Genomic DNA, 13,717 nt, shown 5'->3' with positions numbered 1-13,717 from the left:
CCAGGCTGCAATGATCAGCTGTAAGATTCTGTAATCAAGCTTTATTGATAATCCTTACTTCATGACAGGATAAAACTTTAAGTTTATCTTCAAAGTTAAAAGTTATGGGGGTAGAGACTAGCTTAATTAAATTGCATAATGGACTACCTAACTGAACGCCCCCAGTTTGTATGTATGGGGAGTTGTTTCTCACAAATGGTTGTCAGTAATGTTGGAGCCCTACAGGGAACAGTATTATCATCCTTCCTTTTTTCCCTATATTCATCCGACTCGACTTATAACTCACCAAACTGTGATCTGCAGCATTTTTTCATATGATACGGTTGTGCTGGGTAATGTTGCGGGGGATGGAGGGAGGAGTACAATGGGGTCAAGGCCTTTGTGACCTGTAGTGCTAAAAACAAACTGCTTTTAAATGAAACTAAAACAAAGAAGATGCTTGTAACTTTTAGCAAGAATAAGAATACTATTGCGCTAATATCTATAAATGGTACTAGTGTGGAGAGGGTAGTGAAGTATAAATATCTAGGAGTTGAATTGGATAGGGAATTTAATTGGAGGGTAAATTCTGATAAATCGTTTAAAAGGGGTATGTCAAAATTATACTTTTCAAGGAAATTACGGTCATTTGAGACATGTGATAGGATGTTTCGCATGTTTTACGAAACTGTGATAGCAGGATCCATTTTTTTACGGTGCAGTTTGTTTTGGATCTGGCATGTGCACCAAAGACGTAACTAGATTGAATAAGGTGATCAAAAGAGCAAGTGGTATAATTGGAACTAAACTGGAATATTTACAGAGTGTGGTGGAAGGTTCGGGCCAAATTTAAGGCAATTCTAAACAAGCAGACTAACCCCCTGTTCCAATTGATAATGGTTTGGAAAAGCCGTTTTAGGGGCAATTTATTCAGATGCAAATACATACGGGTCATTATAGGAAATCTTTTATACCATTTGCAATTGCTTTGTATAATAAGGAGTTTGCGGGGCCTTGCTAACTCCAACAACAAGTGCCTATTACTGTGGGAGTTGTTACGGTTGTTGTATTGTATGTATTGTTATTAGAGATGAGCGAACATACTCGTCCGAGCTTGATGCTCGTTCGAGCATTAGCGTACTCGAAACTGCTCGTTGCTCGGACGAATACTTCGCCCGCTCGAGAAAATGGCAGCTCCCGCCGTTTTGCTTTTTGGCGGCCAGAAACAGAGCCAATCACAAGCCAGGAGACTCTGCACTCCACCCAGCATGACGTGGTACCCTTACACGTCGATAGCAGTGGTTGGCTGGCCAGATCAGGTGACCCTGGGATAGACTAGCCGCTGCCCGCGCTGCTCGGATCATTCTGTGTCTGGATGCCGCTAGGGAGAGAGCTGCTGCTGGTCAGGGAAAGCGTTAGGGTGTTCTATTAGAATAGTGTTAGGCAGGAGTGATTCAACAAGAACCCAACAGCCCTTCTTAGGGCTACAATAACGTTATACTTTTTTTTTTTTGTTTGCTTGTGGCTGGGCTTGCTGGCACTAGTAGTGCAGCTAGTACCATATTGTGAGGAATTTGCAGGGGGACTTGCTACCGTTGTGTTTAGCTCTTAGTGACACACATATCCACCTCAAACACCAAAGTGGGAAAATTTATTAGGGGTTTGATTTCAATTAGGCACAGTCTGCCATTTACTTTTTATTTTACGTTTATTTTTTTAATAACTCAGTGTCATCTCATCTGGCATAGCAGTGTGCTTTCATACTTGGCTAGAAAATAGCCATAGGAGAATCCAAACGGCTTACTTACGCCTACAGTAGCGTTATATATATTTGATTTCTGGTTGATCTGCTGGTGGCTGTCCTTGCTGCAGTGCATCTACTAGCAAATTGTGAGCAATTTGTAGTGAGAGTTGCGACCGCTGTGTTTTGCGCTTAGTGACGCACATATCCATCGCAAAGACCGAAGTGGGAAAATTTATTAGGGGTTGGATTTCAATTAGGCACAGTCTGGCAGTTTCTTTTTATTTTACGTTTATTTTTTCATAACTCAGCGTCATCTCATTAGTGTGCTTTCATACTTGGCTAGAAAATAGCCATAGGAGAATCCAAACGGCTTACTTACGCCTACAGTAGCGTTATATATATTTGATTTCTGGTTGATCTGCTGGTGGCTGTCCTTGCTGCAGTGCATCTACTAGCAAATTGTGAGCAATTTGTAGTGAGACTTGCGACCGCTGTGTTTTGCGCTTAGTGACGCACATATCCATTGCAAAGACCGAAGTGGGAAAATTTATTAGGGGTTGGATTTCAATTAGGCACAGTCTGCCATTTCCTTTTTTATTTTACGTTTATTTTTTCATAACTCAGCGTCATCTCATCAGTGTGCTTTCATACTTGGCTAGAAAATAGCCATAGGAGAATCCAAACGGCTTACTTACGCCTACAGTAGCGTTATATATATATTTGATTTCTGGTTGATCTGCTGGTGGCTGTCCTTGCTGCAGTGCATCTACTAGCAAATTGTGAGCAATTTGTAGTGAGACTTGCGACCGCTGTGTTTTGCGCTTAGTGACGCACATATCCATCGCAAAGACCAAAGTGGGAAAATTTATTAGGGGTTGGATTTCAATTAGGCACAGTCTGCCATTTCCTTTTTTATTTTACGTTTATTTTTTCATAACTCAGCGTCATCTCATCAGTGTGCTTTCATACTTGGCTAGAAAATAGCCATAGGAGAATCCAAACGGCTTACTTACGCCTACAGTAGCGTTATATATATTTGATTTCTGGTTGATCTGCTGGTGGCTGTCCTTGCTGCAGTGCATCTACTAGCAAATTGTGAGCAATTTGTAGTGAGACTTGCGACCGCTGTGTTTTGCGCTTAGTGACGCACATATCCATCGCAAAGACCGAAGTGGGAAAATTTATTAGGGGTTGGATTTCAATTAGGCACAGTCTGGCAGTTTCTTTTTATTTTACGTTTATTTTTTCATAACTCAGCGTCATCTCATCAGTGTACTTTCATACTTGGCTAGAAAATAGCCATAGGAGAATCCAAACGGCTTACTTACGCCTACAGTAGCGTTATATATATTTGATTTCTGGTTGATCTGCTGGTGGCTGTCCTTGCTGCAGTGCATCTACTAGCAAATTGTGAGCAATTTGTAGTGAGACTTGCGACCGCTGTGTTTTGCGCTTAGTGACGCACATATCCATCGCAAAGACCGAAGTGGGAAAATTTATTAGGGGTTGGATTTCAATTAGGCACAGTCTGCCATTTCCTTTTTTATTTTACGTTTATTTTTTCATAACTCAGCGTCATCTCATCAGTGTGCTTTCATACTTGGCTAGAAAATAGCCATAGGAGAATCCAAACGGCTTACTTACGCCTACAATAGCGTTATATATATTTTATTTCTGGTTGATCTGCTGGTGGCTGTCCTTGCTGCAGTGCATCTACTAGCAAATTGTGAGCAATTTGTAGTGAGACTTGCGACCGCTGTGTTTTGCGCTTAGTGGGGCAAATATACATCGCAAAGACCGAAGTGGGAAAATTTATTAGGGGTTGGATTTCAATTAGGCACAGTCTGGCAGTTTCTTTTTATTTTACGTTTATTTTTTCATAACTCAGCGTCATCTCATCAGTGTGCTTTCATACTTGGCTAGAAAATAGCCATAGGAGAATCCAAACGGCTTACTTACGCCTACAGTAGCGTTATATATATTTGATTTCTGGTTGATCTGCTGGTGGCTGTCCTTGCTGCAGTGCATCTACTAGCAAATTGTGAGCAATTTGTAGTGAGACTTGCGACCGCTGTGTTTTGCGCTTAGTGACGCACATATCCATCGCAAAGACCGAAGTGAGAAAATTTATTAGGGGTTGGATTTCAATTAGGCACAGTCTGCCATTTCCTTTTTATTTTACGTTTATTTTTTTAATAACTCAGCGTCATCTCATCTGGCATAGCAGTGTGCTTTCATACTTGGCTAGAAAATAGCCATAGCAATAGGATAGCATTGTTTGGTTTTAAAAACTAAAAAACACAAAAAAAAACTAAAAAACACAAAAAAACACAAGAAAAAGTAAAAAAAAAATTAAAGTTATAACTTTCATTTTCAAAATGTTTAACCCGAGGGCTAGGGGTAGAGGACGAGGGCGGGGACGTGGGCGTCCAACTACTGCAGGAATCAGAGGCCGTGGTCCTGGGCGGGGTGAGACACCACCTGCTGATGAGGGAGCAGGGGAACGCCGCAGAGCTACACTCCCTAGGTTCATGTCTGAAGTTACTGGGACTCGTGGTAGAGCACTGTTGAGGCCAGAACAGTGCGAACAGGTGATGTCGTGGATTGCCGACAATGCTTCGAGCAATTTGTCCACCAGTCAGTCTTCCACGCAGTCCACCCATGTCACCGAAATCGGCACTCCTCCAGCTCCTGCACCTCAGCCTCCTCCCCCCCAGTCTGCCCCCTCCCAGGAAAATTTGGCATTTGAACCGGCATACTCTGAGGAACTGTTTTCTGGACCCTTCCCACAGTCACAAACCACTTGTCCGGTTGCTGCTGAGCAATTTTCCGATGCCCAGGTTTTCCACCAGTCGCAGTCTGTGGGTGATGATGACCTTCTTGACGTAGTGGAAGAAGTGTGTAAAGAGGTGTCCGACGATGAGGAGACACGGTTGTCAGACAGTGGGGAAGTTGTTGGCAGGGCAGGAAGTCCGAGGGGGGAGCAGACTGAGGGATCGGAGGATGATGAGGTGACAGACCCAAGCTGGGTTGATAGGCCGGGTGAACACAGTGCTTCTGAGACGGAGGAGAGTCCTCGACCAGAACAGGTTGGAAGAGGCAGTGGTGGGGCCAGACGGAGAGGCAGGGCCAGACCTGGTGCATCAGCGCCAAATGTGTCAACTAGTGAAGCTCCTGTGGCGAGGGCTCCTGCGGCGAGGGCTAGATTTTCAGAAGTCTGGAGGTTCTTTAAGGAAACACCGGATGACCGACGGACTGTGGTGTGCAACATTTGCCAAACCAGGATCAGCAGGGGTTCCACCACTAATAGCTTAACTACCACCAGTATGCGCAGGCATATGAATGCTAAACACCCCACTCAGTGGCAACAAGCCCGTTCACCTCCGGCCGTGCACACCACTGCTCCTTCCCCTGTGTCAGCTGATAGTCAGCCCCCTGCCCAGGACCCTGCCACAAAAACCCCATCGTCGCCTCCACGATCCTCCACAGCATCCACCAGCGTTCAGCTCTCCATACCCCAGACGCTGGAGCGGAAACGCAAATATAGTGCAACCCAAGCCCAAAATGTCCACATCTCCAGATTGCTCAGCCTGGAGATGCTGCCCTATAGGCTAGTAAAGACCGAGGCCTTTCGCAACCTCATGGCGGCGGCCGCCCCTCGGTATTCGGTCCCCAGCCGCCACTACTTTTCCCGATGTGCCGTCCCAGCCCTGCACCAGCACGTGTCAGACAACATCATCCGTGCCCTGACCAACGCCGTTTCTGACAAGGTCCACCTGACCACGGACACGTGGACGAGTGCTGCCGGGCAGGGCCACTATATATCGCTGACGGCACATTGGGTTAACTTGGTGGAGGCTGGGACCGAGTCTGACCCTGCGGCTGGTCATATACTGCCGACGCCAAGGATTGCGGGGCCTACCTCGGTCCAGGTGTTTCAGGCCTACTATGCCTCCTCCTCCTCCCACCCCTCCTCCACCTCCTCCTCCGAACTACCATCCGTGGGCATGGCGCCATCAGTCGGTAGCTCTAGGCACAGCAGCAGTGCCGTCGCTAAGCGACAGCAGGCGGTGCTCAAACTGCTGAGCCTAGGCGATAAAAGGCACACCGCCCAAGAACTATTACAGGGCATCACGGCGCAGACTGATCTGTGGCTGGCACCGCTGAACCTGAAGCCAGGCATGGTTGTGTGTGACAACGGCCGTAACCTGGTGGCGGCTCTGCAACTCGGCAGACTGACACATGTGCCATGCCTGGCCCATGTGTTAAATCTGATAGTTCAGCGTTTCCTCAAGACATACCCCAATCTGTCTGATTTGCTCACGAAGGTGCGCCGCATCTGTGCGCATTTCAGGAAGTCCAGCACAGATGCTGCCACTCTCAGGGCAGCGCAGCGCCGCCTCCAACTGCCCGCTCACCGACAGTTGTGCGACGTGCCCACGAGGTGGAATTCAACACTGACCATGTTATCCAGAGTTTACCAGCAGCGCAGAGCGATTGTAGACTGCCAGATGTCAACTTCCACCAGAACTGGTAGTCAGGTCAGTCAGCTTCCTCAAGTCTACAATGAGGAGTGGACGTGGATGTCTGATATCTGTCAGGTGCTGAGTAACTTTGAGGAGTCAACACAGATGGTCAGTGGCGATGCCGCCATCATCAGCCTCACCATCCCGCTGCTTGGCCTGTTGAAAAAATCTCTGATCAGCATGAAGTCGGAAGCTTTGCGCTCGTCACAAGAGACGGGGGAAGAAGATTCCCTTGTTGATAGCCAAAGCACCCTTAGGTCTGTTTCTCAGCGCATATCGGAGGAGGTGGAGGTGGAGGAGGATGAGGAGGAAGAGGAGGAGAATGTTGGCGAGACACAAGAGGGGACCATTGTTGAGTCCTTCACTGTTCAGCGTGTATGGGCAGAAGAAGAGGAGTTGGAGGAGTTGGAGGAGGAGGAAATGGACAGTCAGGCCAGTGAGGGGAGTGAATTCTTACGCGTTGGTACTCTGGCGCATATGGCAGATTTCATGCTAGGCTGCCTATCCCGTGACCCTCGCGTTCAAAGAATTTATTCCAGCACCGATTACTGGGTGTTCACTCTCCTGGACCCACGGTACAAGCAAAATCTTTCCACTCTCATCCCTGGAGAGGAAAGGAGTGTGAGAATGCATGAATACCAGCAGGCCCTGGTGCACAAGCTGAAACAGTATTTCCCTTCTGACAGCGCTAGCGGCAGAGTGCGTAGTTCTGCGGGACAAGTAGCGAGGGAGAGTAGGCGAGCAGGCAGCTTGTCCAGCACTGGCAAGGGTACGCTTTACAAGGCTTTTGCCAGCTTTATGTCACCCCAGCAAGACACTGTCACCTGTCCCCAGTCTCGGCAGAGTAGGGCTGATCTTTACAGAAAGATGGTGAGGGAGTACGTAGCTGACCATACCATCGTCCTAAATGATCACACAGCTCCCTACAACTACTGGGTTTCAAAGCTGGACATGTGGCACGAACTGGCACTGTACGCCTTGGAGGTTCTTGCCTGCCCTGCCGCTAGCGTCTTGTCCGAGCGGGTTTTCAGTGCAGCTGGTGGCATCATCACCGATAAGCGTACACGCCTGTCGACTGACAGTGCTGACAGGCTGACGTTTATTAAGATGAATAAAGCCTGGATTTCTCATAATTTCCAATCTCCACCAGGTGAAGGAAGCTCAACCTGAATAATATATCCACTCCTCCTCCTCCTCATTTTCCTCCTTCTCCTCCTCTTTGTACAGTAAAGCAGAGGAAACTGGCTATTTTTTGACAGGGCCCACTGGCTCTAGCTATAGTACTTTATGCATTTAATTTTTCTGGAGGGCCACCGACCCGGTCCTCTGTTTTAAACAATTTTTGGGAGTGCCACATACAGGCACTCAATCCATTCCATTTTTCTGGAGGGCCACCTACCTGCTCCTCTGGTTTGAAAACTTTTTTGGACTGCCACATACAGGCACTCAATCTATTCCATTTTTCTGGAGGGCCACCTACCTGCTCCTCTGGTTTGAAAACTTTTTGGGACTGCCACATACAGGCACTCAATCTATTCCATTTTTCTGGAGGGCCACCTACCTGCTCCTCTGGTTTGAAAACTTTTTTGGACTGCCACATACAGGCACTCAATCTATTCCATTTTTCTGGAGGGCCACCTACCTGCTCCTCTGGTTTGAAAACTTTTTTGGACTGCCACATACAGGCACTCAATCTATTCCATTTTTCTGGAGGGCCACCTACCTGCTCCTCTGGTTTGAAAACTTTTTTGGACTGCCACATACAGGCACTCAATCTATTCCATTTTTCTGGAGGTCCACCTACCTGCTCCTCTGGTTTGAAAACTTTTTTGGACTGCCACATACAGGCACTCAATCTATTCCATTTTTCTGGAGGGCCACCTACCTGCTCCTCTGGTTTGAAAACTTTTTTGGACTGCCACATACAGGCACTATCCAAATTAAATTGTCTCCATAGCAGCCTCCACACGTTGTCTCCATTGCTACCTCCAAAAGTCGTCCATATAGCTGCCTCCATACATCGTCCCTTTATCAAACGAGGTGTGTCAGGCAGAAATTTGGGTTGTTTTCATGGATTCCACATCAAAGTTGTTAACTTTGTCGCCACCCAGCTGTGTTATCCACAAAATATACTGGCAAACTTTTATCATTTACCAATATTATTTCAGCGCTTCTTGCGCTTCTGTTTACATTCCCCTCACCCGCCATATCCTAAACTTTTAAGAACGCTACTACACTTGATCTTATACAAAAGGTTCTTAGAAGTGCTGCTTGGGGAGTAGCCTAGAGACACGGGCTTGGATTGGCGAAAGCTCGCCTGGCAGCGGAGCGCCAGCTCCATGCCAAGATCCAACTAACATAGTTTTAACTGCAGCACCTTTAATCTACTACTAGTTCACTGCCTCCATACATGGTCCCCTTATCAAACGAGCTTTGTCAGGCAGAATTTTGGGTTGTTTTCATGGCTTCCACAACAAACTTGTTAACTTTGTCGCCACCCTGCTGTGTAATCCACAAAATATACTGGCAAACTTTTATCATTTACCAATATTATTTCAGCGCTTCTTGCGCATCTGTTTCCATTCCCCTCACCCGCCATATCCTAAACTTATAAGAACGCTATTACACTTGAACTTATACAAAAGGTTCTTAGAAGTGCTGTTTGGGGAGTAGCCTAGAGACAGGGGCTTGGATTGGCGAAAGCTCGCCTGGCAGCGGCGCGCCAGCTCCATGCCAAGATACAACTAACATAGTTTTAACTGCAGCACCTTTAATCTACTACTAGTTCACTGCCTCCATACATGGTCCCCTTATCAAACGAGCTGTGTCAGGCAGAATTTTGGGTTGTTTTCATGGCTTCCATGTTAACTTTGTCGCCACCCTGCTGTGTAATCCACAAAATATACTGGCAAACTTTTATCATGTACCGATATTATTTGAGCGCTTCTTGCTCACCTCCTTTGGTTCCTCTCTGCCACCCATTGGTTTGAAGCCTGAGTCCATTTAGGGTATGTCGCCATGCCACTCTCTAGCCTGCCGCTGCTGCCGCTGCCTCTGCATGAAGTCCCCTATAGTGTCAGGGTCAATTATTGGATGTTTTAGATGCTATCTAGCTTCATTCTGTCACTCTGTCATGGCCATGCTGTTGCCCATAATTTTGGCATAATGGTGCGATTAAGCAGCCTCAGAGGCATCCATGCATGCTGCCCCTGCTGTTTCCTGTCCATTTCCGTGGTGTTTCCATCCTTTTCTGAGGTTCCCAGGTGTTTGGCCAAGCTTCCCTGTGCAGAGCCTTGGTCCCCTTGAAAAATGCTCGAGTCTCCCATTGACTTCAATGGGGCTCGTTATTTGAGACGAGCACTCGAGCATCGGGAAATGTTCGTCTCGAATAACGGGTACCCGAGCATTTTAGTGCTCGCTCATCTCTAATTGTTATGTCTTTTGTATTTTATCTGTTGTTTTTATATGTTTGCTGAAATGATAAAAACGTCCTCTTTAAGGATCAATAAAAATTCTTTCTATCTATCTATCTATCTATCTATCTATCTATTTGGAGACACAGAGCTTTTCGTCATTCTGCAGTCTGAATTAGGTTCTATGGCTGTCAGACCTGATATCTGCCACTCCCCTCACTGATTCTGTCTTGCAAGGCCGCGGTCACACGTACCGCTAGGCGTCCGTCATAACGCGACGCTAGCGCACAGGGGGAGGTCCTCGGCCCGAACGCACATGCGTTTCCAGGGAAACGCATGCGATTGTTAAGCTGATCGCATGCTTTTCTCTGGAAACGCATGTGTGTTCGGGCCGAGGACCTCCCCCTGTGCGCTAGCGTCGCGTTATGAACGGACGTCTAGCGGTACGTGTGACCACGGCCCAAGAGTTAACACTTTGGATCTGTAATTGTTGCTCATTCCACCTGTGGCAGGGCTGAATTCCCTATAAGTGTCCAATGTTGCTTTGACTCCTGGCTGGTCAAACTGCTATCTTGCTGTGTTACTAGCTTCTCTTTTATTCTCTGATTTCTGGTTTCTGAATTCTTGCCTGTTTATTGATTACTCTATTTGGATTATGATTTGGTTATTGTTATTCCCCACTGTTGCTGAATCGGATTGTATACCTTGCCTTATTGTGTTTGTTTGTCTGTATAGTTACGTGTTCACACCTTACCCAGGGAGGGAACGTCGCACACATATTGGCCTCCGTTTAGGGGGGAGCCAATAAGTAGGTAGGGACAGATTGGGGGTCTCAGTGTCAGGGCTCACTTGTTTGTGTCCTGCCATTACAGTGTGTCAGGGGGAAAGCATCATACGCTGGTGCACTTAGTGCCAGGCTATGATCAATGTGCCCCATAAAGTGTACTTTATTAATTAAGTGCAATGTTTTACCTGGGTTAATAAAGTACCCACTATATTTTTTCCACTTATTTTGGAGGGCAGCCTTCGTTTTTTGATTATTATCTATACTGGAAGGTCAAGACCATATCATCTCTCTATTATATAGCCATCTATCCACTTGGCTACTGTTTCTTTCCTCACTTCCTTCCTTTCCATTTATCCTTTCTACCTATCAGTATCCCTTTACATTTTCTGTTCAAATATCTATAGGTTTCTCTTATGTTGTTGTTATTGTCCTTCCATACACCTAAGTAGGATTTGTGATGTGCACCTGTAGTAATATAATCCACAACTGGAGAGCTTGATATTTTTCTTTCCTGGTATCTATCCATCTCTGCTATCTACATTTCCCTATGTATAGTTCTATAGATATCTAGCTAACTATCTAACTCTGCTATCTACATTTCCCTATGTATAGTTCTGTAGATATCTAGCTATCTATATAACTCTGCTATCTACATTTCCCTGTGTATAGTTCTATAGAAATCTAGCTATCTATCTAATTCTGCTATCTACATTTCCCTGTGTATAGTTCTGTAGATATCTAGCTATCTATATAACTCTGCTATCTACATTTCCCTGTGTATAGTGCTGTAGATCTGTTTTCCTAGTTATTGCACCTGAGTGATGGATGATTTGTGATGTGCACCTGCAGTTAATACAATCCACAACTGGACAACTACTTACAGTGACAGCTCATGATTTATAAACCAGACTGTGTATTGGAAAGAAAAGATGACTATTCATTCCAATTAAGGTCACAATCTTAATACTAATATTTTTGTGAATCACGTCACAGTAAGGCTCACATCTGCAGATTTAACCGATCCAATGTAAGAAAGACTTTCTCAGCACAGTAACTTATAGAAAACTTGGTTGTTGACAGGTAACATTTAACTAAATTGGAATTTGAGGAATGGACATAATTCAACAAAATCAAATATGTCTGCATTTGGCAAAGCAGGCCAGAAACAGCACGTGTGAGCCCAGGAGTCACAGCCAGGCACACTGGACATCGAATCAAGAAAACAATCTATTATATTCATTCTATTAATTTTGATTAAAATAACTGATTAAAATGATTTTAACTACAAAAATATTCAATATGACGGCACTTTTATGATCAATTGAAGAAGCTCCACATATTGTTTAATGGCTGTAAATGGGATGGATTCCACTCAATAGGACTAAACTGAAGTCCCATTTATGGCCACTATACAATGTACAGAGCAGTGCATTTGTTCGAAGAATTTTGCCTATTCCAAGGCTGGAAGTGTTTGGATAATTGTGAGGCAAGATAGGAATATATATTCAACTTTATTTGTAAAAATGTAATATTCAATAAACAATTCAATTGGCAAATGACAAAATACCACGCCAGTCTATGTGTATCAATAGTTACAGATTATAAAGAACCCTTGGTCCTAGATCCATACAGCACAGTACACTATCTGCAGGATAACCTATACACAGAAGGGTATTCATGAAAGGGAACCTATAGACCAAAGTCACTTTATTGAACCCAATACTCCAGCCTAAAAAGGTCTGAATAATGCAACACTTTTTGATGTTTTTTTCAGTTGGGTGTTTAAATGGCCGAAACTTTTTTAATTGGTAAATGACAACAAACTTTTTACAGTTTGGTATATAATTAACACAGAATTGACCAAATTGGCTATGATGCTATTTTGTTCTAGTGTAGGCGACTCTTCATTGTTTGGATGTTAGTCCATAGATATTTGCTGGTGTTTTATTGTCTTTGGACACCTTTATTCTGGCTTTAGCATGAATATACTGTATAGCGAAGTTAAATTTGGCCATAAATAGATTTTTTCAACAAATAACACATGAGTACTTACTCATAGGTTCTCTCGCCTTGACAATACCAACGGTGCTGCCATTTGGAACATCCTCCGAAATTACAAATGTGTATCGAGGTTTCTCAAAGATTGGTGGAGCCACCGTTGTCTTTTGGATGTTAACTGTTACAGATGCATTGACTGCAGAAGTGAAGCCACCTTTATCTCGTGCACATACAGAGAAGGTCACTTGCAAATCTTCCAAATGATTGAGAGCAGCAATCAAGTAGATAACACCTAAAGATGGAAAAAATTACACTCAATTACATGAAATATTACACAGAAATGATCTTGCCTGAAGGAAATCAAATTATAACGTCCCCTGTCCATATCAGCATTGCTAATACAGCAAAGGGTATCTTGTCACATTAAAAATTCAATCCAATATACAGACAGCTTTCTGTAATATGGAAGGAGCTCTAGAGAAGAAATAGTAGTTTTATTAAAAAAGTTTCAATGTAGTTTGTATTTTTTACATTTCAATATCAGCTCATGTTTTGGTTAAGGAGTCCAGTAGGTGGTTCTATTTAGTGATTGGTTGGGATTTATCATTGTAGTCAGTTTTCTGGCATAAAAATGTCTCATTTTAGACAACTTTCTCAAGATTTAACAAGTGAATCCTGTTGTAGTAAAAATTTTTGCAGAGACTTTTGCCCAAAAGGGGCACATTTATGTACACCTGAAAACAGACATACAAGCTGTGGTTTAGTAGCAATTCCTGATGCAGAGCTCAGGAATTGAGACTTTTTTCCCCTCTACCCCAGTTGGGCCGCGCCGTTCTTTGGGCTGTTCAGGCACAGACTATGACACTATTCTACACCAGGCCAGCTGAAGCTTCCTGATAGATCAGTGAGTGCAAGAAAAAACTATTTTGTACCGTGTTAGCCAGTTGCAGATATTCCTGTTGCTTTTGATCAGTCAAATAAAGTAACCTTAAGATTGTGATACCTTTTAATGGCTAACTGAAATATAAGATGTTGAGTGCCAGGGACAGGTAATCTGGAGCAATTTCACCCCATGCTCTAGAAGCCTCTCCCACAAATTGGATTGGCTTGATGGGCACTTTTTGCATACCATATGGCCAAGCTGCTCCCACAACAGTTCAATGGGGCTGAGATCTGGTGACTGGGCTGGTCTTTCCATTACAGATAGATACCAGCTCTTACTCCTTCCCTAAATATTTTATGCATAATTTGCAGCTGTGCTTTGGATCAT

General features: G+C 44.5%; 1 protein-coding gene across 1 annotated transcript in view; it reads right to left on the bottom strand.

The window, feature by feature from the left end:
* Nucleotides 1-13,717, bottom strand: part of DCHS2 (dachsous cadherin-related 2) — a 200,599-nt gene that overhangs the window by 53,659 nt on the left and 133,223 nt on the right. The window contains exon 4 of the mRNA XM_072121000.1: nucleotides 12,503-12,739. Coding sequence (XP_071977101.1) covers nucleotides 12,503-12,739 — 237 coding nt within the window. The remainder of the gene's footprint in view (nucleotides 1-12,502; nucleotides 12,740-13,717) is intronic.

The sequence above is a fragment of the Engystomops pustulosus genome, chromosome 1 (genome assembly GCF_040894005.1).
Source record: "Engystomops pustulosus chromosome 1, aEngPut4.maternal, whole genome shotgun sequence".
Classification (NCBI taxonomy): domain Eukaryota; kingdom Metazoa; phylum Chordata; class Amphibia; order Anura; family Leptodactylidae; genus Engystomops; species Engystomops pustulosus.
Note: the sequence above shows the minus strand (reverse complement) of the source record. Positions and strands in the feature narration are given on the sequence as shown.